General features: G+C 42.9%; 1 protein-coding gene across 10 annotated transcripts in view; it reads left to right on the top strand.

Moving 5' to 3' along the window:
* Nucleotides 1–3,515: 3,515 nt before the first annotated feature.
* unc13a (unc-13 homolog A (C. elegans)) overlaps nucleotides 3,516–25,956 on the top strand; it is a 48,813-nt gene continuing 26,372 nt past the window's right edge. For 6 of the 10 annotated variants that reach the window (XM_036554658.1, XM_036554630.1, XM_036554649.1 and 3 more), the window contains exons 1-14: nucleotides 3,516–3,817; nucleotides 12,384–12,413; nucleotides 12,559–12,658; nucleotides 14,401–14,518; nucleotides 14,774–14,897; nucleotides 15,261–15,331; nucleotides 15,610–15,664; nucleotides 16,304–16,333; nucleotides 16,732–16,942; nucleotides 17,743–17,862; nucleotides 20,051–20,794; nucleotides 20,923–21,016; nucleotides 21,758–21,804; nucleotides 23,054–23,132. In XM_036554658.1, the coding sequence (XP_036410551.1) occupies nucleotides 3,796–3,817; nucleotides 12,384–12,413; nucleotides 12,559–12,658; nucleotides 14,401–14,518; nucleotides 14,774–14,897; nucleotides 15,261–15,331; nucleotides 15,610–15,664; nucleotides 16,304–16,333; nucleotides 16,732–16,942; nucleotides 17,743–17,862; nucleotides 20,051–20,794; nucleotides 20,923–21,016; nucleotides 21,758–21,804; nucleotides 23,054–23,132 (1,845 nt within the window). In that variant the 5' untranslated portion in view covers nucleotides 3,516–3,795. The remainder of the gene's footprint in view (nucleotides 3,818–12,383; nucleotides 12,414–12,558; nucleotides 12,659–14,400; nucleotides 14,519–14,773; nucleotides 14,898–15,260; nucleotides 15,332–15,609; nucleotides 15,665–16,303; nucleotides 16,334–16,731; nucleotides 16,943–17,742; nucleotides 17,863–20,050; nucleotides 20,795–20,922; nucleotides 21,017–21,757; nucleotides 21,805–23,053; nucleotides 23,133–25,956) is intronic. The other 4 variants (XM_036554692.1, XM_036554684.1, XM_036554675.1 and 1 more) reach the window with 1 other exon arrangement.

The raw sequence follows: 25,956 nt of genomic DNA, 5'->3' as shown, positions 1-25,956 counted from the left end.
ATACTTAGACTACATTTGTATTTACTTAAGCAATTTATTAATTGTATGTGTTTTGGTATTAAAATGTTATCCAAACTGATGTCGTATGCATTACCTCACATTCAAAATTGGAGAAATGTACATCATGAAGAACTTTTCAGTAAGAACTGTGATGTTTGATACATATTGGGATGTCAGGTATGTCACCTTCTATGCTAGGTGGGTGTATCATACCTGTACAACACTCTGGACCTCTTTGGGCTGTTTGACAGAAATAACTGCAATGACCCAAAGGTATATTTACTTCTATATCATCTAGAATTCCAGTTCAGCTTCTTACGTCCACATAGTAAATGGACAAATTTGGACCATTTTGCACGTTTTGCCTAATCCTCACATTCTGTTTCTTATACATTTTTGTTCTCCTGCAGTATTATGTCTTTGGAAATCCTCCAGTACTTTATACTATTGGTCTGATGTGTCTAAATAGACTGTCATCATATTCAGCCTGTAGCTACATCTGCTCATTACAGCCTACTGTAGAGCAGTGTGGTTAAAACCAAGAACAGGTGCGACCACCCTAGGTGTGATGGTAAGGCCACTGTCTCATTTTACAGTTTGCGAGGCTTATGAGACTTCAATTCATGTGAATACTCTTGGTTAAAAAAAATCCAACATCAATGAATGCAGCATCAGTTAAGTTACATTAAAATTGTATGTTAATGTTTTAAAATTTATTGAAGTGCAAGTAAAACAACTGCTCATTGGTTTGTTCTGTTTATGTGGCATAGATTTTGTTATATTTGGCCAATAGCTACATCTGTGCATTGTGGCCAGTTACATGCTTGCATACTTCAACTTACAATGCACTATGGGTCACATTACATAAGCAGCCACCACAGATGTGACGGGCTGAAATTGCCTTTCACAGACTTTGAAACCGGCCCAAGAAATTTCAGTTAATCTAAATATTCTGAATCTCAAAAATATAAACCAGAAAATTAAATCTTGATGCAATGGCGTTTTTTTATTATAGTGTGATTATTATGTAAAAGGCTTCATACTGTGTCCCTGAAGCAGAGTAACAGATGAATAGATAGATGTTCATGTTTTAAATTGCATTTTTCTCATAATTGGTTGAGAAATGTCTTAGCTAGGTTCTTCAAACAAGAGATTGAACATGTTTGAAGTGTTGAATATTTTTTGTGCTATCCTTTATTACTGTTACATGTCTCACACCAATTTTTGCGTGTCACCATGCCAACTGCTGGAACTGTTTCAGTACAGTCCTGCGCAGTCAGTGTGCTCAAATGAATTCAAACATTAAGTCATTTGAGTGTTTCTATGATAATTGGGATAACTGTGGTGCTTTGCTTGATTGCATTCATTTTCATGATGTAACGCCTCCTTGGATCATCACAGGACACTACACAGACAGTGTAGGCTACTGAATGCCCAATTTGTCAGCTGGGTTTCTTTCATTGGTGTTAAGACTATTGTAAGACTCAAGAATGTGGTGATTTTCACTAGTAGTGAGCACCTTTCTTATTCTGCTGGCATCCAGGCAATTATCTAAACTCCACAACTTTTTGTCAAGATATTTTATGTTGTTGGTTCCTTGGTAATTGGGGCAAAATAAGAAATACACATTCAGATTCAGTGTTTTTCATTAGCTATGCACCAGTACACTTCCTTGAAAACCATATTACATGTTGTGAGCATAAATGTATTCTTATAAACAGAGTGTTTGATTCTTTCAAGCAGTTTTGAAACCACATTAATATGAAAATGATTCTGTCCCAATTGTATTTGGTTAATATGAAGCTGATAGTTGTTATAAGTGGAGTGCGATGTACTACATGTACTAGTCTACTAGAACACTGACGCAGTTGCTTTACTTTTTTCTGCCACTAGTGAAATAGCAGAGGATCTCGCTTGATCTCCTCTGACTATGTACAAGTTATACACAATTGCCCATTATGTTTATTCTGTGTGAATGTATTTGCTTGGCATCAATTAATACATATTTGTAATAAATAAATAAAAACCGTATTGACGTCAGTTTGACGCCAGTTGGGAAATTAGACGTTAGCCACTAGACAGGCTCTTTGCCAAAGTAATATTTGTTAAAAGGTAATGTTAACGTGAAGTTGGCGTCGTGTTGACTGATAGTATTATTAATGACGGAACTGTTTTTGCAAATGCGTATGTACTGTCATAAAGATTGATTTGCACCTTTGAGCAAATGGGCATGTTTGAACATGTAAAGCCTTTTTGTTACAAACGTTACTGAGCACTTGAAGGCATTTTAGGTCTGAAATTTTACATTTGTCAAAAGAATGTTAATTTTCCACGAGAGGGCGACATTGTTTGCCAGGATTGCTTCAGTGTGATAGGTCTACCCACACCTTCCAAATAAGAAGCTGCGAACAAAATGGCCAAGGCAGTGGCACACAACTACCTCTCACTTGTATCGCTAGCAGCGCTAATCCCAAACAATTACTGGACGTCTTGCAGAGGAATACCAGAAAAAAATAAAAACACTATGTGTGGGTGGGCGTGCGCACGTGTTTGTGCATCGTGTGCACACCTATATGGACGCAGTTCCGTTTCTAAGAAAGTACAAAGTTGCCTGTTAGGATTCAAAGCAATGGTTTTCATATGTTTTAAATACAATGTGAATTTTGGCATTTTGCGGAAAATGCTTTTCGCTATCTTGACATTTACTTTGGCAACAGTTGTTAGATTGCTCGAAGCCCAGGCTCATTCAATGTGTTTTGTAGCTGGAAGGAGGTCTGGTTCCACCCAAGAAGCGAAATGTGGGAAATTGGATGGGAGTGTGCCACAACCAGTAGGCAAACCATGTTTTCCGAGTTTAGACTTAATCTGGATAAAGAATGCATACAAATCTGACAAGACTGCATCGTGATGAGCAGAACAAGTTTAATGACGTTTTCAATGTATACTATTCGGGGTTACCTTCACTAAAAATTGCGACTGCCGTGTTTGAGCATTTCCTGTTACATAATGTCATCATTTGCGTTCATTTCTCTTTTCATCTCGTCAGCACTTCATCCTTTTTCCCGGCAAATGAGTCTTGGTTAGAACTCCGGGAAATCTACGCTATAGAAATATTACTATGCAATAACCAATTATCGGAAACTGCTGTGCTTGTTTCTTATTAGTGCTACTTCATGTGTTGATATCTGAAGGAAAACGTTCAAGTGTTGTCTAAAAAGGTGAGCATTGTGAAACAATGGTAGTCAATAGTGAGGTGTCCACAATGTTACGTCTGAAGATGTTGATATTGAACGATGAAACTTTTTTGTGATGAAAAATTGTCTCTTCAATTTCTCTTTTCTTTGTTGCAACGGAAGACAAACAGAGGAAAGTTTGAAAATGTTTGAAAAGGAAAAATAGGCAGGATACAGTTAAAAAGAGAATGAGATGCGAGTGTGGTCAGGTGTCTCAAGCCTCATGCTGCCGCTCATCAGCGTGGTGTGACGTCACATCAGTAACTGTCCTTAGCAGCGGTGCTGAACAAGATGGCTGTACGTCGGGTGGAAAGCTGAGGCGAGGCTGCAAAAAAGAGCCCGAAACAGACCAGGAAACAATCAGCGAGAGAAATAAAGGAGAAGATACTCCTTAGTGTTTAGTCAGACTACGGCCATTTTACATCAGTTTTGTTTTGTGTTATGAAAATAGGAGTTGTGGTAATATCACACGCCTTCAACAAATCACAAGGAATTTTACTCCCGATTGAAGCGGGCAGCCGGGAGGAGACAGCTGGCAGTACTCATAGCCACAATATAAGAGATGTCACTGCTGTGTGTCGGAGGTAAGTGGACGCAAATCCAGAGCGGCAAGGATGGAGAGGTGGGGAATTAAAAAGAAGGGCTTGTCTGATTTTACGACCGAATGATCGTTTATTCGGGCATTGCCGACACTGTCTTCTCATTCATGTTGACTGTGATGCTCTGGCTATCTAGCTAAATACGTTAGCAGTCGTCAGGCTGTCACAGCTGGTTGCGAAAATGAGCTTTTCACAGAGATTTTGTTGGTATGAACAGAATGCAAGAAAGACACATTGCAACGCTCATATTTGAATACTGGAACAGAACAATTTTCTCATTAATCCCTAGTTGTGTGTAATACATCATTAAGTGCACATTGCGATTTTGTGTGCTTAAATTGCTCAAGGAGAGTGTCAGGAATGCTCTGAAATACTATAGCCTATATGAAGTAATCTATGAACATACACCGTTGTTTGGGTTATCCTTAAAATTTGTTTTATTATTAACCTATTATTATTATTATTATTATTATTATTATTATTACTATTACTGGCGAGAGCAGCGTGTAAAATACCTGTATCTTAAGGAAGCAAGACAGAAGGCTCGTCGGATACCCCCAGTTTTACTGAAGGAAACTGCCATTGGTCCTTTTATCGCAACTGAGGTTCTGACATAATTCGCGACAGCAGCATCGTTCATATTTCTCTTTTTTGCTGTGTATGTAGACATATGGGAGAGTCCCGTCTTTCTAGCGTGGGGTAAACCAGGCTGTGTCCTGAGGGAATCCTGAGGTTGGCTCGAGGGGTGTTGTCAGATTCATTACCATATATTACAATCATCGTGATCATCATAATGATCTGTTCTGACACGTAAATGTTTGTTTCTTAAAATCCTAATCTAAAAATTAGCAAGTATTACGCTTACCAATGCCAACTGATATCAGCATCGATGGAAGCACACCAGTAATTACACTAGACCTCGATTTTTATCGATTAAAATGGCACGCTTCTGCTCGTTTCTAGCAGAGGGGTGTACTGATTCATTCATGTTTCCTTGGGATTTCATCCTGTCTCTAAATTGTGGCACTTCTGGTGTTTTATAATTATGTAAGCTTTTTTTGCATGAAGAGATACTGAGCTGAATTTATGAGAAGAGTGATTAGGAGTTACCTTAGATTTGCCAGGGATGTCTAAGGAACTACTAAATATGTCACTATTACTGCTACTCACTATATATACGGTGGGCTGATCGTGTTGTAGCCTAAATTTGTATTTTTCATTCTTGGTGAGAAGGATGGAGTTGTTCATATTGACTAAATACACACATATTTGATTGTGACAGCAAGAAGTCTGAGATGAAACTGTCCCTGTGAGTATTTCCCATCAATAAATTAAAGGATGACAAGATCAATACTGCATTCCTTTGTTGTTCAGTAACCCATGTGTGTTAATGTGTTTGTCACGTTGTGTGTGAGGTTGCTGAGTCCATGTTTGGGTGTGGTTTAAGATTTCCTCTGTTTTTGGGGATTGCCAGATTTGATTAACATAGGTTAACATTGCAGTATGTATATTTTGTAGCTTACTGCCATTGGTAGGACTCACTCAGTGCACTGTACTGTTATTTATGTGTGCTGCTATTTAGATGCTATGGTTCCAAGTGGAGCTGCTGCAGTTGATTACAGAAGTGCAGCTGCTAATTTTCAATGTGGTGTCCCTGGTCACATCACACTCATTGATACACACTCACACTTTCACCCACAGCATGTCAGTCATGGCTAAGCAATGAATAGAGACAGAGATAGGCACTGCCACAAGCTTCCAGAATTAACAGTGGGTGTGTGGGTGTGTGTCAGGACTGGATGCTTTCTTGGCATTCATGTAGATTAAACTAAATGACTGCACAGATGTCATATTGTAGACAGTGTGGTGTGTGCTGATGTCCCAAAACCACTCCGGTATGTAGGTGCACCTGTTTTTTGTTGTTTTGTTAGGGGGGGGGGGGTGTTACAGTACATATTTTCTTTTAAGTTTGTTTACTCTGCTGTTCTTTCAGTGGTTGTTGTATGTGGTTATTGTTTTTATCCTTGATTTATTTTGCAGAATTGTTCTCAGGATACTGCAAATGTTCAACGCTCATAAATCTATTGAAGTGTTTTGTCTTATGCAATCTGGTTTACTGGTCTAGTGAGTTTGTGGACATCGTGGCAGCGTGGGACTGGACTGTGCTGTAGGTTGCAGTACTTGGTGAGGTTTTAAAAATGGTGCCTACCACGTATCTACTTGGCGCTCACACTGAATGTAATGTAATGTAATGAACGAGATGGACGCAGTAACAACTGTGCAGTAGGTTCATATTCTTTCACATAAGTAATGCTGTGCACACCAACCTGCTTCAGACCACATGAACAAAGATAGGATCTAACCTTATGCGCTGTCCTTGTTTCTCTATTGGTCGGTCATCCAGTTGCAATTCCAAGTAACAATTCAGGCACTGGACTGAACTACAGGTTGAAATCTTTAGCAAAACAGTAACTTATGTATTATTTCTGCATTTTTACTTAGGTTTAGGTAGCCATATTTAACTTAGGACATATCCAGCTTTAAATATACTATGTCAAAAAGTTGTTTAAGCTGCTCTGCATTGCGAATATTTATAAATTGTGTTTTTTTTTTTTAATAAATACACACATTGAAACCAATTACTATTCACTGAGCCTCTTCACTCAACATTTTACATACCATAGAAGTAATATTTCTTTCCACAGAAATTGGAGCATAGTTTCAATGCCTTTAGCATGTAGGCTTGCTTTATTTGTTTTAATTGTGTAATTTATTGGAACGCACACGTTCAATTTTGTGGTTCTCAGTCTGTGTTTATACAGTATGCATACAATATACCTAGCCGACCTGTAACATCCCTATGTATAAAATGATATCCTTATATCATGCGGTCATATTATTTCAAATCTTCAGTGAAGAGTTTTTGTAAGGATGTTAACTTAGACCACTGTGCATAATCAATGAATAAATATTTAATGTCATCCATTTCCTCTTTTAATCAATACACAAAGATGATTATTTTATGGGGAAATATTAGAGCTGTAAAGACTGTGCATATAATTTAACACCTACAATAAAACAGTGGTAAATAACTGCTGGACAGTCAACCTGAAAATGAAAACTATAAGAGACATGAAATAGGAGCATATCCTGTAATGCAGATAGCTAAAATCTATAATTCAGAATCAGGACTTTTAAGGTTATTATTTTTATATAATCTTTTATATAATTCTTTATATAATCTTTGCCTTTCTTTTTGTTTTGTTGTAGTTTTTTCTTGAACACTGTTGTTGCTGATTACAATGGGGCGTTTTTCAGTGACTCATCCATGAGGAATGGATAATTTTTTTTAGCACAATACAGTGATTTATGATTTGGGGCTTCTATCAAGCAGTCGTTTTACTGAACTGAGCAATACCATTTTAGTTTCATTGATCATTCCCGTGTGTTGATGTATTGCAAGTGTTGAATGTCCTTTTCTCAGGGAAATACATTTAATAACATTCAATGTAACTCATTCAAAAATACAAAAGAGTTAAAGACAAAAAAATTTTATTTGGGAAGTTCCTCCCTCATTTAGCCTCAGCTGCACTTACAGGTGAATCCCTACAATCTACTAATTCTGTATGCATGTTTTCAAAAACAATCAGTTCAGTGCAACATGTTATACCTCAGCTTGTTTTTAACAGGACAAACCTTGCTGATGACGATAATTAAAGCTATGGAGTCCTCATAAGCACGTGTTTAAGGCTTCATAAAGGGTTTAAAGTAGTAGCCTTGGGGATGTACTCCAGGCCAAGAACAGGCCTGTTCACATTTTAGAGCAATAAATAATTAGTACCAGCCCACAGATTCCTCCCCAAGGTTGGCACTAAATTTTAGCTGTTTTTTTTCTGGTTTTAAATCAAATGCTGGCACTGCAATGCTGCCTGAATGCCGTCCCAGAGTGATGCGAGTTTCCCCTTTGCACCCCCCCCCCCTCCTCCCCCCCTCCCCATCCCCTCTGTCACGCTGTGGCGGTTATTTTTAGTGGCGGGAATGCAACGCGCTCTGCCTTCGCTCGGCTGCACAGAGAGATTAATGGAGCGCGAGAGGAAGAGATAGGAAGCGCGGCGCACGTGCACATGAGCCACATGGCAGGAGGAGAGTGTGGGAGTGAGAGAGGAAATCCAGGCACAGGAGAGCGGCAAAAGAGAGCAACAGGGAAAGGACAGCGCAGGGGAGAGGAAGGGGCCACCGAGGAGCTGACAGCTGAGGCGGCTTGGTGAGTGACTGGCTGGCCCTCTTGTCAGCATCAGTTCGGCTAAAGAGGCAGCCGTGGAGATCAGTGTCTCCTTTGTCAGTCACATTCAAGGCGTCCCGTCGGATTACCCCTCAGGGAAGGAAATTGGCAGGACTGGAGTGAATGGCGATATCGTGTCCGAGGGCATCAGTGGGTCTGCTTTTCCCCCTCTCCCCATGTTACAGCCTGGAAAACAACAATTGTGAAACAGTTGATGTGCATGTCCCCGTGGAGCACTGGAGTGAACACATGGAAGTGGCTTTGAAACTAACAAACCAATTGTAGCCTACCCTTACGTATTTTAAAAAGCAGAACAATTAACGTGGGAAGGCTAACTGTTTAAACCAAACCCCTGTGGCTCATGAAAGGTGATGTGGCCATGAAAGATCCCTTAAAATTTATTTCAATATGGGGTTCCCACGTGTCAAACCCAACAAAACTAAAAAAAAAACCTAATCTGGCTCTCTCAAGCAAGCCATCTAATCATCCACCACTTTAACTGGCTAAATAAATCCCTCTCTCTCCACTTGGCCGATGCGCGGTGAGCATTCCAGCCAAAAACAGCAGCTGTGTATCACCCAGGTGGGTGCCACACAAGGGTGGTGGTTGAGGTGAATTGACCCCCCAGGTCTGTAACGCATTCTGAAATCCTCGAAAAACGCTCTATAAATGCAGCTCGTCCGTTATGATTTTAAACCTTACTACCACAGTGATTACTTTTAAACTCCCGTTATGAGGCTGTTATGTTTTTGCAGCCACTACATTAGCGCAGTCAGATAATGGGGAGCGTAATCCTGTGGGGCATGTTTCACTGAAGACGGCTCCTCAAGGTATAATCAGCAGCCAGGTGATGGCTCATGCGCGGCCCAGCCGGAGGGGGTGAGGGAAGACTTGGCAGCCCCTCTAACTGCAAGCTGCCTCCCTTTGCAATGGCTGTGGGTGGAGTATTTGAGGTGCATTTAGCAGACTCAGGGATTTTAAATGTGTTTCTTTCCTTTTTTAACAGCGGCAGTGGAGATGAGGCCACGGGAGGGGTCCGGGGGGATTAAGATGAGGGCTTTGAATATTAATGCCTTCTGAATGCAGGGCTGCTTGGCATCAGAAGGGTTTGGGATTAATTATGAATGAGCAATTGACGTAAGACGTGCTAAAAAAAAAGTGCCGCAGTTGGAGGATGTTCTTTAAGAGATCCCCATTGCATTAAAAGTAGCATTTTTTTAGTCTGAGCACCCCTCTGCTGGAATCCTGCTGCTGTTGTCTCTTACAGCCCACTGCTTCCTTTCATCTCACACGCTGAGATCTACATCTCCCAGGCGCTGCCAGAGAGCAGGCCTCCCTCTCTGAGCCACTCTGGCTTTAGCAAACTGCTGAGAGCCTTGGAGTAGATCTTAACATCTGTAAAAGGGTGTCGGCTTTGATATCAGAATCCATGTGTTCAATCACAACACTTGTAGAAATGGTCACCTCTGCCAAATAAATTGTCTTCATCTTCTGAAATGGCACATGTTGCAATGCATGTCGGGACATGTGAATTAGAACCATTTGTTTTTGAAAACAAGGTGGTTGCAGTGATATAGGGTGAGCAGATGTCATACTTTTTCACTGTCTTTGTACATGGTCTTAAAGAACACACTAGCAGTGTAATCAAATTTAAACAGTTTATTGAATTGCAAATGCAGGAGTGCTGTATTAGAATGTTTCCAATGGTTAGACTTATAAAGCTGAACCAATTGACAGAGGAAAGGCAGGTGAAGTCCTCCCTTCTTGTATGGGTCCAGGACTAGGAAACGTATGCTAATGTACATTTTGTAGTTCCCTGGTGCTTAGCGCTTGCTACTCAAGGGGTCTGAAAAGATCCATGGTTAAATTAGTGAATGGATGAGGGTGATCAGACTGTTTCGATCTGTTTAGATCAGAGCTGTTTAGATGGGTTGCTCCTTTACACTAATTGGAGTCAAGCTTACTGACATGCACAGGTATGTCCTCATTAAACAAGGCTGAAAATTACTACTAAAATTAAACAAACCCATTCTTATCAGTTCATTTTGGTCAGTAGAGAACTGAGTCTGGGGGTTGTTGGTACTGCTTCCATCAAAGCAGTACTTCCTAGTCATGGGTATTTTGGTTCTTTTCACCAAGCTGATTCATCTGGTTCTGTTCAGTTCAAACAGCCAGATCAGCGTTTTTTTTTAGCTCCTTCCCCTTCGCATCAGTTGGCCCGCTTCAGTCATCAACAACAAGGTGGTGTGGTGTCTTAGTGAATCATATGCACACACTACTAAACAAGCTCACCAAACACTGTTTGCATCAGTAGAGGAATGAACAAATATCTTGTTCAAGTCTCTAGGTTTGGTTTATGACTTGTGGACACTAGCTGAATTATTTAATGAAATGGTTTTCCAAAATAGCTGTTTGAGTGGTTAAATATTTAATTCAAAGACTAGTCTATATTTTTTTTTCCTAAAGTGCTATAGGGCAGATATCAAGCGTGAATTAAACTAAATTAAATCAAAATGAATAATTAGTTAAGACAAATTTGTTGAATCAGTGGGTAATAAAGTCCTGTGCACACAGCTAAACCCAGGGGTCACCTGTGTTAGCTGAAATACAAGCAGACTAATCAAGGCTTCCCGTGGGTATTGTGATGAGTTAGACAGTGTATGCCAGGGGTGCAGAGGTCGCCAGTTTATAATCCAAAGGACCAATCTGAAGTTCTCAAAGTTTGATTGAAAAATGAATGTAATATGTATTCAAAAATTCAAGAGTATTAAGAGCATATTTTCTTTCCACATATATTCTGCTTATTGAAAAAAATATGTAGCTCAAAAATTCTGCACGTCAGTGCAACTACAGTAGAATTAAAGTGCTTAGTCCTGTTACTTAGCGAAAGTCAAGTACTGCATAAAGAAGCACAGGAGATGTGATTCTTATGAACCAGAAACTCCTTCTCAGGATGAAAAAAATATGTAACAAAATGAATTATAATATAATGACAAAAAGGGGTCAACATGTCAATCTCGATTTCACCATTTCTTCTATTCAATATATAGCCCAAGATCAGTCTTGTTAAGACTATCATGGTTAAGATAAGGATTACATGAAGAAAAGTGATCCTAGCCAGTGCATAGGGGCTCTCTCCAGTTTACACAGCACGCTCCTGGTCAGACATGCATAACAGTAAAACAAATCATGTATAGCAGCCATTTATTCAGGCAATTTAAGTAATTATGGGTTGTAGGTGGCATTTGTAGAATTTTTCTGCTAAGCAGTATGAAAAAATAATTTGGCAAGCAACCTAGTTATTAGATGTTTACATGTCTGCCAACATCCATTCTTCCCCGCAAAGGTCTCCTGCCTCCTGGCTGAATCTAAGCTAGGTTGGTTTTGGTTAGTCGCTAGGTTAGTCTTGGTTAGTACTTTAATGGGAGACCTCCTAGGAATACCAGGTTGCTGCTGGAAGTGGTGGGCCAGTAGGGGGCAGTCTTCCACCCTCGACCTCGCATGAAACCAATGCTCCAGTGTAGTGACAGAGACCCTGTGCTGTTGGAGACACCATCTTTCAGCCATTAAACGTCTTCATTCCCTCTGCCCATTAAAGATCTCATGGCAAATTGTACAAATCCTAGGGTGTGTCCTGGCTAATTTCAAATCAAGAAATCAAGAAATCAACTGATGCCTACTTATACATTCTTATTATTCCTATTACCATTATCACCAAGATAAGATATGTAATATAGGAGACTTACACAGCCACAGCTTCCAACAACCATACATTCAGTTAGTCGGCTATTTTATAAATCACGTAACAAGTCACTTGGTGAGATTGGTCTATCTATCTATTTTATAGATTATAGATTATAGATTATAGATTATAATTGGTTAACAATTATAACAGGCTTTTTGGTTGCGCTGTAATTAATTGAGATCAGCAGTTGGTTGGCACCTAGCCCCACGTTTGGCGTTTCTATAGGCTAATGCTAATGTATGTGTTATTCAGAGTTTTTGTCACTCAGAAGAGCTGGCTCTTATACAGAATACCAAACCAGTTCTTAAGAATAACTGAAAACAGAGAATGATTCTTGAAATATTCTCTGCCAGGACTGCTGTAACGAGGTGTGACATCTGAGACCCGACCCTGAGGTTCAGGTGTCCCCAAACACTACGTTCCCCAAAGGAGTTGTGTTGTTTTCTCTTATTCATACCTTTCTCTCTCTCTCTCTCTCTCTCTCTCTCTCTCTCTCTCTCTCACTCTCTCTCTCCGTTTTGCAGTGAAGAAAGCCAAGCTCGATGGACCTCAAGGTGAGTTCTACAGTTTATAGGGGCTCAAAGACCATTGACTGTGGAGTGTGTGTGTCTTCCTTTTTTGTTGTGCTGTGCTGCAGAAAACACAGGGCATTAACCTGCAGGCATGAACAGTGTTGGCGTGTATCTTTCTCCTTAACAGAAAAGTTCAACACCTACGTGACACTGAAGGTGCAGAATGTTAAGAGCACCACCATCGCTGTGCGTGGCAGCCAGCCCTGCTGGGAGCAGGACTTTATGTTGTGAGTCCTCCGTGTCTCCGTCCCTTCTCCCAGAATCTCAGGAACGCCAGTCTACTCCATTCTTCTTCACTAGCATATTTCACCTACAGCCAAATGCTCTGCATTGACTCAGTCTGTTCACTCATAACCCGAAGTTCAGCCTCGGTCTGGAGGAAACTCTTAGTGTCTAAGGGCACTTCAAAGGAGTGCCCCAGTAAAAATATGTAATTAGACATTCTGTATATTATGTATCAGAGATGTACGTATATCCCATGGTTAAGGTGTAGATGTGTTCCATAGTAAGTAGGGTTGTCAAAATAACACGTTAATTTTAATTCATTCATTATAGAAAAAATAACGCATCAAAAAAATTAACGCAGATTAATTGCACTCTATGATGCCCCTTGACCCCATACGTCACTGTGCATTTAAGCATTTATCATACCCAACTGCAGGATAGCTAGGTTCTTTTATATCATACACAGAAACGTTTCACGTTCCATATTTGCACTGTCGGTAAATGTCAATTAAGTTAGCATTGGTGTAACCAGCGTTTGCATCTCAACATCTGCAAAGCGGAGTGATACATGTATAGTTACTCCCAGTGCTGTTATACTGAATATCATCACTCATGGAATGCCTCTTGTCCAATCAAATTACTTGGTCGGAACTAACTGTTGTATAAAGCACAATTGGAACATAAATACACCTGTAAATATTTTTAAATGCTTCTCACAGCAAATATTGGTATATGCAATTAATGTAGATTAATTAATCACAAAGCATGTAATTAATTAGATAATTTTTTTTAATCACTTGGCAGCCCTAATAGTACGGTCTATAACCAAATGCCACTGAATTTCCCTTGTGCACAAGCTGACTCTGAAAGTGGCAAGTTTGACCATTTGACGTCAACATTATCCAATTATCTTTCATTGTCTGAATTGTAGGTGAAGATTTAGTTTTGGAACTCGTTTGCATCAGGACCGCTTGTAAATCGTGGATTTTGAGTACCTATATATGATAGTATATATGATATACAACATCTAAAATGATGGAAGTGTCTTACTCCTCCATTATGTCTGTGGGGGTGAAAGAACTCTTTTTCAAAAGAATCAATGCGCAGGCAAAAGATGTTATCTTACAAGAACCGTTTTAGTTTTCCTTAAGTCTGACCCCCTCTGCAAATGAGACCCCTCTCCTTTTCTTCACTCTCCCTTCAAGATTTTGCCCTGTCATCTGTATTCCCTTCATTCACTCCGTAACATGGTGCTAACGTCACCTTGGCAAGATCGGCTGTCCTGTCTCAGAGAGAAGTGTTTTCTTATCAAACCTGAAGCTAATATTAGACCCAGGCACACAATAGGAGATGTGTGCCAACAGAGCCTGTCTTGCTGTGTGTTATTAGAGATGCCCAAAGTGGAGATAAAAATGGCCTGGTCTCAGCTCCAGTTCGTTCTGTTTCCTCTTTTAATTCTTCCCGGGTTTTTGGCATGTCCTTCCACACCACATTGCAAACGACCTCGCATATCCCCCTTCAGATGACTCCCATTTTGGGCTTTGTGAGTCATTTTCCTGAAGGCCAAATCATATTTCACTATGATCATCAGATTAGCGCTGAAGTCACAAAGGTCTGTATTACGCACCAGTATGATATAGCCTGTGTCTGGATGGTCAGTTTGTGCACATCTGTGCCAATGTGAAAGTCTCACTTCCCTTCCCTGGCTCTCTGTCCACCCCTCGTTCCTCCTCTCTCTGTGCAGTGAGATTAACAGGCTGGATCTGGGCCTGACCGTGGAGGTGTGGAACAAAGGGCTGATCTGGGACACCATGGTAGGCACTGTGTGGATCCCGCTTCGCAACATTCGGCAGTCCAATGAGGTATTTATATCAACTATACGTTATGTAGGGTATATAAAACAAAAATCTTTGAAGAATCATGAAAGTATTATATATTTACAACTAAAAACAAAAAGATAAAAATGTTCAGTTCAAACTTTTCTTCAATGACAGCAAATACTGGCTTGCTCTGTTTGCTGCATGTTTTTTTTCTGATGTGAAAAGCTGAATGTTGTGTCTCTGTGCATCCCTCTGAGCCAGTCAAAGAGCTATGTGCATCTTTCTCTTGTCCAACAGGAAGGGCCGGGGCAGTGGCTGACCCTGGACTCCCAGGTAATCATGTCTGAAAATGAAATCTGTGGCACCAAAGATCCCACCTTCCACCGCGTTCTGCTGGACACACGCTTTGAGCTCCCTCTGGGTGAGATAAGATGGATGCCATTCGTGTGAATTGACATTTGTTTGTGACCCATTCCCAGCTCTGGCAGAGTGCCAGCAATATTTAACCCATTTTTAACCCAGCCTTCACTTAACTAAAACAGCACACAGTCTGCTCAGCCTGTCCTCAAGGACAGACATATACTGGTCCAAGCTCCTATATGCGGTTAGCACACCATGTGAGATGGGTAAATGTGCTCTGATGAGCACATGTATATGCAGCTAAAACTAAGAAATGTGTTGCAGCTTGGTATTTAAATTTAAAAATTTAAAGTAGGTTCTGACTGTGATGGGGCTGTGTGAGGGGCTGTACCCTGAATGTTGACCAGCTTTTTTACTGCTGCAGATATCCCTGAAGAGGAGGCCCGCTACTGGGCCAAAAAACTGGAGCAGCTCAATGCCATGAGGGACCAGGATGTAAGCCAACTTTCCCCATTCCTCTTTGTTTTTCTGTTTACATTTTGAAATGAAGTGCTTGGTAGCATTAACTTTGAATGTAAAAATTATGCTGTGCACAAATGCCATTTTTGAGCACTCTCGTCCTTTTCAGACTGCTGTCGTGCGGTTCTCAAACATCGCCCAGCCCGACAGTGTCGACTTGTGTAACCAGAGCTCATATGCCAGTTAGGCAAGCCACTCAGGCGCCTCAGCAATTGATTTAGGGCTCGTCTCGCTCTTTAACTTCTGTGTTCCAGTACACGTACCAGGAGGAGCAAGAGAGGCCCCTTCCTGTGCCAGCATCACAGTGCTGTGAGTACCAACAGTGCCCCGCCTCCTCAACCCCCCGCATCCAGCCGCCCCAGCGACCTTCACCCTCTCCTCCCAGCTCCTTGAGAGGAATGGCAGCAGTGCAATGACAGGAAGGAGACACAGATGAGTGGACTGGCACGTCTGCCCCGGGTGGGGTTGTGAGCAATTTATTGATGGAGTGAGGTGTAAGATAGATGTGCGCTGGCGTGCGCTGGCATGCGCTGTCCTGCCGAGTGTGGCTGCGTCTGCCGGTGACGCAGTGGGGCCGGAGGCTGCCTGGGTGTGGTGTGTCACTGGGTGGCTGCCAATCTGACGGCCAGCAGATACTGTTGTGATTCGACCATACTGTGTTAATCACCACAACCTGCGCCCTCCTGGCAAGGTCGCCCTGCTCTATGCATCTGCTCTTGTTGCTATGAGATTCATGCAGCAGTAATGTAGGTTACCCAGCGCTTGTTTATCTACGCACGCTTTTGGTGCCAGAACACTTCCACATCAATCCTTCCATTTTTCTTTCTTTCTCTCTATTCTCGCTCTTTCTTTCCATCTTTTGTCCTGTCTTTCATCCTTTTACCCTGTTCTCCTTTTGTCCCCCAAGTCTGGTTATTCTCAAATTCTTAAAGCTTTCCTTTTTTTCAGGTAACTGGAGTCTATGGGGAGACCAGCAAAGTGAGTGCCCCATGTCTGCATTTCAATTTAGATTCCTGATATTTTTGTTGTCCCAGTTATCTAGCTTATTTATTTGCTAATGCATCCCAGTTCTCCAAAATAAATCATGCAAGTGTTAAGTTATTCACTCATAATTACCACAGTCCCCTCTCTGGGGATGACTTTTCCTTTTATTCCACGAGCCATTCATTTTGCTGTAATCACTCGAAAATCACCGGTAGAATTTAATTTAATAGAGGGAATAATGATTTAATAAAGGGGAATGATATCCAAACAGGATGTTCCAGCATGTCATCTTGCCCACTGCTGTCCACAGAGGTCATTCAGCATCATTACATGCAGTATTGAACACAGTGACCGCAGGCAGCATGTCCTGACTTTAGTCTCTACCCTGACAGATGAGGACCCGGACAGCGCGGTCGATGACAGGGACAGCGACTACCGTAGTGAGACCAGTAACAGCATCCCACCGCCGTACTACACCACCTCGCAGCCCAATGCCTCCATGCACCAGTACCCTATGAGGCACCAGCACCACGGCTCCCGCAACGCCTACAACGACTCCATGCACAGCTGTGATCTGGACTACGACCACCAGAGGGCCATGAGGTAACTCTTCCCCTTTCTGCCCAGTAAACCTCCACCCCCCACCCTCTGGCCAACAGTAACCTCTTTTTTGTTAACTAGGGCTCACTTCAGCCTCATCCGGGCCTCTAAATCTCTAATTCACTTGCAGCATTTTGTACATATTAAGGAGCAAAGAGATGGGAAAAAATGCACCTTTGTTTTTATTTATTTTTTTCTTGCTCTCATCTCACTGTTACTGATACAGGTTTGTCCAGCTGTGTGGTCACTAAACCCTTGTGAACTTCCCTAGAATGTTCCATGGCCTCTGTATACAAGCCTGGAGGAGTGGCCGGCCGTTGTATACAAGCAGTGCGGGAGGAGCCTCTCGGGGCATCCCGCGGGAGTGATCGTGACGTGTTCCACATGTGCTGTGTGTGCCGGAGAGACAGCCATGTGATCCTGCAGCCGCTTGTTTTGCCAAGAACCAAAACGAGTGTGTACATGTTTGTTCTTCAAAGGCGCAATTCACACAAACTCACGCATTGACCGGTCAGATGCTCCACTGCATAAAGACACCGGGGCACCTCTGCTCCGCTTTGCAGAAAAGATAAAATGCTCTTCGACTTCACAAGGAGATTCGGTTTCAGCCACATTTGCCGAAAGGTCTGTGAGGGCTAAAACTGTCCTGCGGTATGGCCGTGTCTCTCCCTGGCTTAGGGCAAGCAGTCTTTATGCAGCAGTTTGCCGGCAGTGTGTGGCTCAGGTTTGTGCTTGCAGCTGTCTTTGAAAGCTGGGGCCTGAGGTAACTGATGTTCCTCCTCTCCTGCCTTCCCCCCCGCCAGACGCTATGATAGTTTAGACTCCGCCACCAACGGCCGCAGCGATCTCGATTCGGCCTCAGGTTCGAGCCGGCTGACCAGCCGCCAGTACTCTCTAGACAGTAGGCACTCCCTCTCTGATAGGTGGGTCACCGAATCGCCCCCTTCCCCCCCACTCCCTCTGACCCCCTCTCCTGCTCCGGCCTGTGACTCCGTCTCGCTGTGATGTCATTGGTGGACTTGTCCCGTCGTCCTCGCTGTGCTTGCATGCATGCGCTCGACCCCCTCTCTATATTTACTCTATGATTATATCTGTATATCTAATGTTTATATATCATATTTGCATCCTCTCTCTATTACCCCTTCTGTCAATTCTGAGTGTGAATAACGTATTTGTCTTGTCCCCATCTCAGAAGTCCTAGGCAAAAATAAATGGGGTATGTGGAGGAATTAATTTAAAATTAGCCTCATACCTCTACCTTCTTTATTAGATAACTGTATCTTATTACTGCTCTGTGTTACAGAGCTGCGGTCTGGCACAGGCCCACAACACACTGCTCTTGGACCCAGCATTCTTACCAACCAGGCTGTCATTGCACATCTCCTACACTGAGGCTGGAGAAATTCTTGGCACAGAAATGGCAGTGCAAATGCCAATTTGGAAGGGCCCATTTGGAATAATTGCATCGCTCTAGAAAGTAAAATCTAGGAGTTGCATTTTTGTATTCCGTGCTGTTCACTTCGTCTTATCTTGGTGTAGTCCCCGCCCCCAGTGCGCTGGAAAAGCAAGGTTTATGTAGGGTAGTGAAGTAGATTGGCACTGAGGGAGCAGGTCTGTGTGTGTGTGTGGTTGTGTGTGTGTTTGCGCACGTGTGCGCACATGTATGTGTACCCGTGTGTGTGGGTGTGTGTATACATGGTTTTCTGGCTGCTCTCTGTCACTTACCGCATTTTTTGAAGCTTGAATGGAAAAAATAAAGCCATCCGTTTTGTGGACAGGCAAGAAAATTTGTTGCTGACTGTGATTTATTATTACAAAAAAATGCAGTTCTACATTGTTCTTGTACTACTACTTGTACAGTGGGCAACATTGAGTACCCAAGGGAAATAATTTGCTAAAATGTAACATTTAGAGGAGTAAGACTTAGAGACTGCATTTGAGCATTTAAAAAAAATTAAATTTTCAATAAAATTGCATTGACAGTGACCTTAAATATTAAAATAATAGCACATCATGTTAACATTCAACTGTGGCAATGTCAAATGTCTAAAATTCTGTATGCGAGCATATGAGTGTGTGTGCATGTATTGTGTTTGTGTGTGTGACTGTGTGTATGTATGAGTGTCTGAGTATGTGTGTGTGTTAGAAAGTGGGTGTGTGTGTGTGTGTGCGCTCATGTGTGTGTGTGTGTGTGTGTGCGTGCGCGAGTGCATGCATGCTGATGTATGTGGGTAAATGAGTGTGTGAGTGTGTGTGTCTGGCTGGGCAACAGCAGGAGGGTCAACAGTGTCCCAGTGTTTGTGTTGCTTTCTTCCTGACTCCCTGGTTCTGGCTCACAGCCCACCAGGCTGTGTTACACTCCAGAAAAATACACTCTTCTCTTTTTTCATGCTGCCTCATGCATTATTGAACCCTCAGTCCTGTAATCAATAGTGTGAAAATGTGAGGAATTTTGTGTATGTGTGTGCGGCTGTGTTCTCTCTAGCTCCTGTCTCTGTCTTTCTGTCTGTTTCTCTCTCTCTCCTTTTCCTTAATAGCCTCATTCATCACAGGGGATAAATAGTCCTCTTTTGTCTGTCTCTTAATGAGATGCTGCTTTTTCCCCCTGTCAACTCAGTAGAAGATCTCCGCCTCTCTACTCTCTTTGATTTTTCTCTCTTCCGCACCTGGATGGATTTGTTATCACAAAAGGCTGTTTTCCCTCCCCTGTTCATTGTTTGGTGTGTTTGTGTATTGCTGCTGTGGAGTATGTATATGAATATTCAGGCTCTGACAGACTACACCACAACTTTAATTTAACAGTTGCACTCTTTCTTTACTACTGATCCACACCCATATATACCCATATATCTCTTTGTCTCTCTATATATGCATAAACAGAGTCCCTACACTTCTGTCTGTATTTCATTTGTAGGTTGCTGCTCTTCCCTCTTTTTCCCAGATTCACCTGAATCTCACTCTACACGTTGCACTCTTGGTCTCTCCTGCTGTCGTTCTCCTCCTGTCCTGATTTTGAACGCCCTTTTATCCTCCCTTTGGCCTCACAGCTTCTGCCTCTCTGTCTTCCTCAGTCCTGCTCACTCCCTCTTTCTCCCTGTCTCTGTGCCACAGCCCCACAGGCAGCAGCCGCTATGCCTCGTCCGGGGAGCTGAGCCGAGGCAGCTCCCAGCTGAGCGAGGAGTTTGGGCCGGAGGACGGGGAGAGCCTCCGAGGGTCCGAGCTGTACGACGAGAACGACTCCTACCACTCCTGCCACTCCTCCGTGAGCTACGGCAAGGAGTCACCCGACTGGGACCCTGACGAGCCGCAGGGCGTGTACAGCGACGAGGGCAGCTACATTAAGGATGGCGGGGAGGAGGGGGCCCTGTACGACGAGGGGGACGGAGAGCTGTACGAGCCGGAGGACGGGGAGTACAACTACGAGGAGGACGAGGAGATGATCTACGAGGAGGACGAGGACCTCTATCCCCTCGACGGCACCCTGAGTGAAGACCAGGAACCTCCATACACGCCCACCCCGACCAGCACCGCCCCTACCTTGGCTCCTCCCGACGCCCCTTCCACCCGCCCGCCCCTGGAGAAGCAGGCCTCTCTACACCAGCAGCAGCCACCCCAGGCCCAGCCCCTGTCCGAGCCGCCAACCTCTCAGGCACAGACCGCACCCCCCTCGCAGCCACAGGCTACAGCAGCCAAGCTCTCATCCACAGCACAGCCCCCAGCCTCCATAGCCCAGGCCTCCACTTCCGCAGCCCAGCCCCCTGCCCACACAGAGGAGCCCCCTCTGAAAGACGAAGCCCCCGTTCCCGAGAGCAGCCCTGTTGCCCCTCCAGAGCAGGCAGAGCCCCGGCCAAGCAGGTAAACCCATAAACACGGTCACTACTCTGAGTCTTAGGCTGTGGCCGTTGCTTAACTGCATTTGAAACAGGTTGAGTGACTCAAAACTCCAGATATCCTCCTTATTTCCATCCTCTCCACCTCCTTAGCTACCCAGGGGGTGATGAGCCACAGGACTCCATGTCCCGTGCTAAGGCCAACTGGCTGCGCCTGTTCAACAAGGTCCGTCTGCAGCTGCAGGAGGTAGGTCCCCCCCAGCGACCCAGAGGGGGTCCTCTGACAGGTCACAGAGAAGGTACTTCTCCACTGCTTCCTGGCCACTCTGTCTGACAATTGTCGTAGCTCCTCCATCCTTTTAGTACCTTGGATTTGCATTGCTTTTTCTGTTCTGTACCCACACTTTTAATTTCATTAATGTATCTTTCTCGTTCTATTCTTTTACCATCTTTCATAGATATATGTTTTACTTATTGTTTAAAATGTAATTTGTTATTATTTATTGTGTATTATTTTATTGCCAGTCGGTGTTTGTATTTTATTTACTTTGGTTTGTGTCACACCTCATTTTGTTTCGTTTCAGTTTGTTTTCATTTCCATAGAGATTTTCATTTTGTCCTCTCTGATTGGCTGTGGCTGGAGCAGACTAACAGGTGGGTGTGGTGGTTAAAAAGATGTGACAGAATCTGAATTGTTTTGGCCAATGACCAGAGAGAAAAGTGTGAATCTGTAAGATGAAAAACAGAAGTGAGAAAATGATATCGATATGTTTCGTCACACGGGGACAAAGTGGTGTCTCTGCCGTCAGTTAGCACGATGGTGACACAATGCAGGGTCAGCCATGACCTGTGCACCAGTTCCAATATAAGACACGTACTGTGAGCAGGTATGTGCTATAAAACGTGTATAGGAAGGCTGCCCATGTTGTTAGGAATGAGGAATAAGACTGAACTGTACTGGGATCTGACGCTCCTCCCCTCTCCACAGGCCCGTGGGGAGACTTCTGGCTCCCAGTCGCTGTGGTTTCAAGGGGGGTAAGTTCACATTTGGCTCCCTAAAGAAATGCAAAGCAGGATTCAGGGCAACAAACAAGAGGGGAGCAGCAGTGTTAGCAGTAAACATGAATACACACTGATTTAATGCTGATGCATATAAACATAGGGCTATTGTTACCTACACCAATATCAACGCAAGATGCAAAAAGGATGGTGATATTGTATGTAAAGGCTTATAAGTATAAAATAACCTATATTAGACAGAGTCATGTGGGTGATAATAGGTGGCCTGATATGTAATCAGTTTCAGTCTTGTTTTTTTTTTTTTTTTTTTTTTTAATACACACTGCATGGTCCCTTAGTGCTGTGGAGTTGCATCAGAAAGTGTTGATTTTAAATTCAAGGACATGTCTGCCTCTCCTGTCCTCTGTGGTTCCTCCCTCGCACTATGGTGGGAGGGTGTGTGTGCGCATGTGTGTGTGAGATGCGGGGGCCCGAGGCAAAGCCTCACGGAGTATGGGGGAGAGACGGAGACAATGAGAATGTGTGGGAGAGTGTGCCCCGATTCAGAGTGGGAGAAAGACAGAGTGCAAAAGGTGATCCGAATAGAGCTAGAGAGAGAGCAGTGGGAGAACAATGAAAGTGCTGTGGTTCATTTTCAGAGGCCTGATACCCCCTGTTCCCCCCACCACAACACCATATAAGTGTGTGTGTGTGTGTGTGTGTGTGTGTGTGTGCGTGTGTGTGTGTGTGTACACGCCAGTGTGCTGTGCATGAGGGATGGCTGGTGTTTCTGACTTTGTGTCTGGGTTTCCTAGCTGTGATGGTGCAAGTAAGACTGTATAAAATTGTTTTCAGGTTGAAGAGAGGTCTATAAATAATAAATCTATAAATAAATTCAGGCTCCCTTCTAACTGATACCCAATTAGCACTGATTTTTGTACCTTGAATCCTGGAACAGCTGGTCTCTGCTAACTGGCATTGTAGTAACGTTAGAGTGCAGCTGTGAAGCGCTACTGTAGTATTATTCCTTATTATTATTATTATTATTATTATTATTATTATTATTGTAGTATTAACTTGCTTTCTTAGTTGTGTTTCTGTAAAGAGAAAGATTTTCACTTGGAATTGTATAATTTTGTTATTTAACCAGTCCCATTCTAGTCTCTCGGAGCCTCTGCATGCCAGTTTTCTGTCAGTGTCTTCAGCCCAAAAGAGGGTATCCTCATCACTGCGATGCTGTTGTTTTTTGTCCTCAGTGTTGTGATGCTGTTGTTTTTTTCCACAGGCCAGGTGGGGCGCTGTATAGCATAGACAGCATGCCAGACCTCCGCAAGAGGAAAGCCATCCCTCTAGTTAGAGATTTGGTGAGCGCTATAACCGCCAATGTTGAATGTTCTATGTTCCAATCCCCCTGTTTAGTAGCCTGTGATATTACCCCTGTCAGACTTCATTCTCTATTTCTATATTAAGTACAGTTCTGGTGCCTCACCAATGTACCCCTTTTCCCAAATACCTATATTCTATTTCTGCATGTCACTCAATATGCATCCTCCAAATTCCCTGTCTGTAGCATCCATGATCTTTAACACTCATTCTTTACAGCTTCATTGACACCTGAGCTCCCAATGATTGGCTCATGCGGCCGTTTAGTTACTCAGCTTCCCCCCAGGACCAATTAGCTAACTGGCAACAATCCTTCTGTCCTGATTTACTCAAGGGCTCTTCTGCTGTTCACTGATTGCTGGACCATGTCACCAGGTCCCTGAAGGACTCGACGATTGTAACAGCTTTTTTTCCTGTTTGACTCGCTGACTTCCTTCTGTCCCTGAACAGTTGGGTGACAGAGTCTCCTCCGCAGAGTAGCTGCACTGGCGTGCCACCACACTTTTTTATTAGCATTTTTATGCACATGACCATGTGTGCAATAGGAGGCATATAGGAAGCTGTCTTTCTCAAAAGTGCAGGTTTGGTGGGATGGGCAGCACTAATAGTATGCATGGAGGTCACACTCAGTATTGGTGGTTCCTTTACTACACAAAACTGCAGAGACAATATAGAGACAGTATTCTGGTCTCCACACCTTACTTTGTGCAAAATAATGTTTTCACATAACAATAAGGCTGTATGTTGCCAGTATTTGTTGGCCAGGCCAGCACCTTTCTGGCTAGGAGCAACATGCATGTGATGGAGCAGTCACCATACTCACCTGACATGAACCCAGTAGAGCCCCTCTGGCATGCTTTGGGTCATTGTGCATATTGCCAGGTTTCAAGCCATGTATGCTTGCTGAGCTGCATATGGCATTTCCTCTCGCTGACTGAAAAATTATTTTCTTGAGGGAAATAAATACCTTTGTAATAACAACTCTCTGTTGTGTGCAAGCAAATAGAGGACAAACTGTTCAACGTATTCACTGGTAATACGATAGAACATTCATGCCCCCAGCCTTATGTGTGATCCCTTTTTTCTTCTTAGGAAAATAAATCTGCCTGTATGTTCTTGTCTAGTAAAAATTGTAGTCACAGTCATCCCTTTTTAATGTCTTTCAATGTGTGTTCAGAGCAGAGCAATTATACAGCACACAACAGCCACACTGACTAACAGATTCTCTACTAAAATTCAGTTTTCATAACGTCATTACTGTTTTCCTTCAGAAAAGATAATACAATTTAGCCAAGATTAAATTTCTTATTTGATTTCTTTTTTAAATTCAATTCATAGTGGTGTAAGCCTGGTATATGCCTGTCACGAGTGCCTGAATGTTGCCAAAGCCCAGAGCAGAATGACCTCTGGGACCCCGGCTCCATTGTGTGTTCTCTTTCTCCCCTCCTTGGGTTTTGTGCACGCTGATGCAAGCTGTGCGATTCAAAGGGGAGGAGGCCCTGCTGTCATTGTGGCAACTTTGCCTGAGGAGAGAGAGCTCTTCTCTGTGACTGTACAGAGCCGTGCAGCTCACTGCCACAGAGAGGCAGATGGCTGAGGGGAGCTGCTGGGAGCAGGCCTCCCTCCCTCGGAAGGACACAGCTCCTCACTCTTTATTTCTGTCTCTGACATTCCTCACTGTTCATTGGGTCATATGACATGTGGTATGTTTTGCACTTGGCTGCTGTTAAGTGGACAGTCTCTCCCCAGTGTTTTTGTGTGACAACAGAATTCTGCAGTAAATTGACCAGTTCTGTAGGAAGATAAATAAACTTATTTATGCCTTCATATACAACACTCGTTCAGTGTTAATATACATACTCATCGGGTGTATATATACATACATTAGGCTTATACAGGAATTAAAAAATATTCCAAAATTTTGACCAGCTAAAAATGAAGGTTCGTGTCTGAGATATCTGTGTCTTAAGTGCTGAATAGACAGAATTACATGGGAGCGGTTATGAGGGGTGAGCACTGTCTCTTTTAGCCAAACAAAACTGAAAGCATAGTCCAGGTCATGCTGACATCACCAGCAGTTCTTATTGGTTGAAAACACTTACAATGGTGGTACACTAACTTGAATTTCTAGAGAGTATGTTCCATTTATGAGAGACAGGTAGCATGTAGTTGAAGAATGCAATCATAACAACACTACATTTTTTATATTATTTTCTGTGGTTTAAATGGCCTGTCATTTTTGAGCCACATACCCATTGCTGTTTGTCACATAAATTTTAGTTACAAGGAGGAAGTGACATCAATGGAGGGGTTCTACAGGACTTGTGGCTTGTGGTGACTGTGGCTTCGCAGCACTTGAGTTCCCACCAAATAATACAGTTTCTGCTTCCCCAGATTCACTTTTCAGCCAACCAAGAGTTTCAGCTTCATCTTAAGAACTTCTGACACAGTCACACTGTCAAAGTCATGGCAAACTGATGAGTGCACACCGACAGTCTTCTGTAAAACTTGGGTATGATGCCATAAATTGCAGTGAAGTAAAGAATTACCATATTGCACCAGACAGCTTGACAGTTTGTCTATATTAATCGGCTTTACTGTCATACTCATAGGCTGCTAGAGTCTGAGTCATTCAGGTAATTCACTGGCAGAAACTGAATTTAGATATGTGCAGAGCACAAAGTACGTATTGCAGCAATCTTAATTTGTGTCACAAGTCAGGGCAGAGTTGTCAAAAAGCACAGCACACTCCAGCTCAAACTCTTTCCATTTGTATTGCCTCATTCCTGTTCCATCCGTAACTTT

This window comes from Megalops cyprinoides, chromosome 2 (genome assembly GCF_013368585.1).
Source record: "Megalops cyprinoides isolate fMegCyp1 chromosome 2, fMegCyp1.pri, whole genome shotgun sequence".
Classification (NCBI taxonomy): domain Eukaryota; kingdom Metazoa; phylum Chordata; class Actinopteri; order Elopiformes; family Megalopidae; genus Megalops; species Megalops cyprinoides.
The sequence above is the reverse complement of the archived record's forward strand: the minus strand, read 5'-3'. Positions and strand labels throughout refer to the sequence as shown.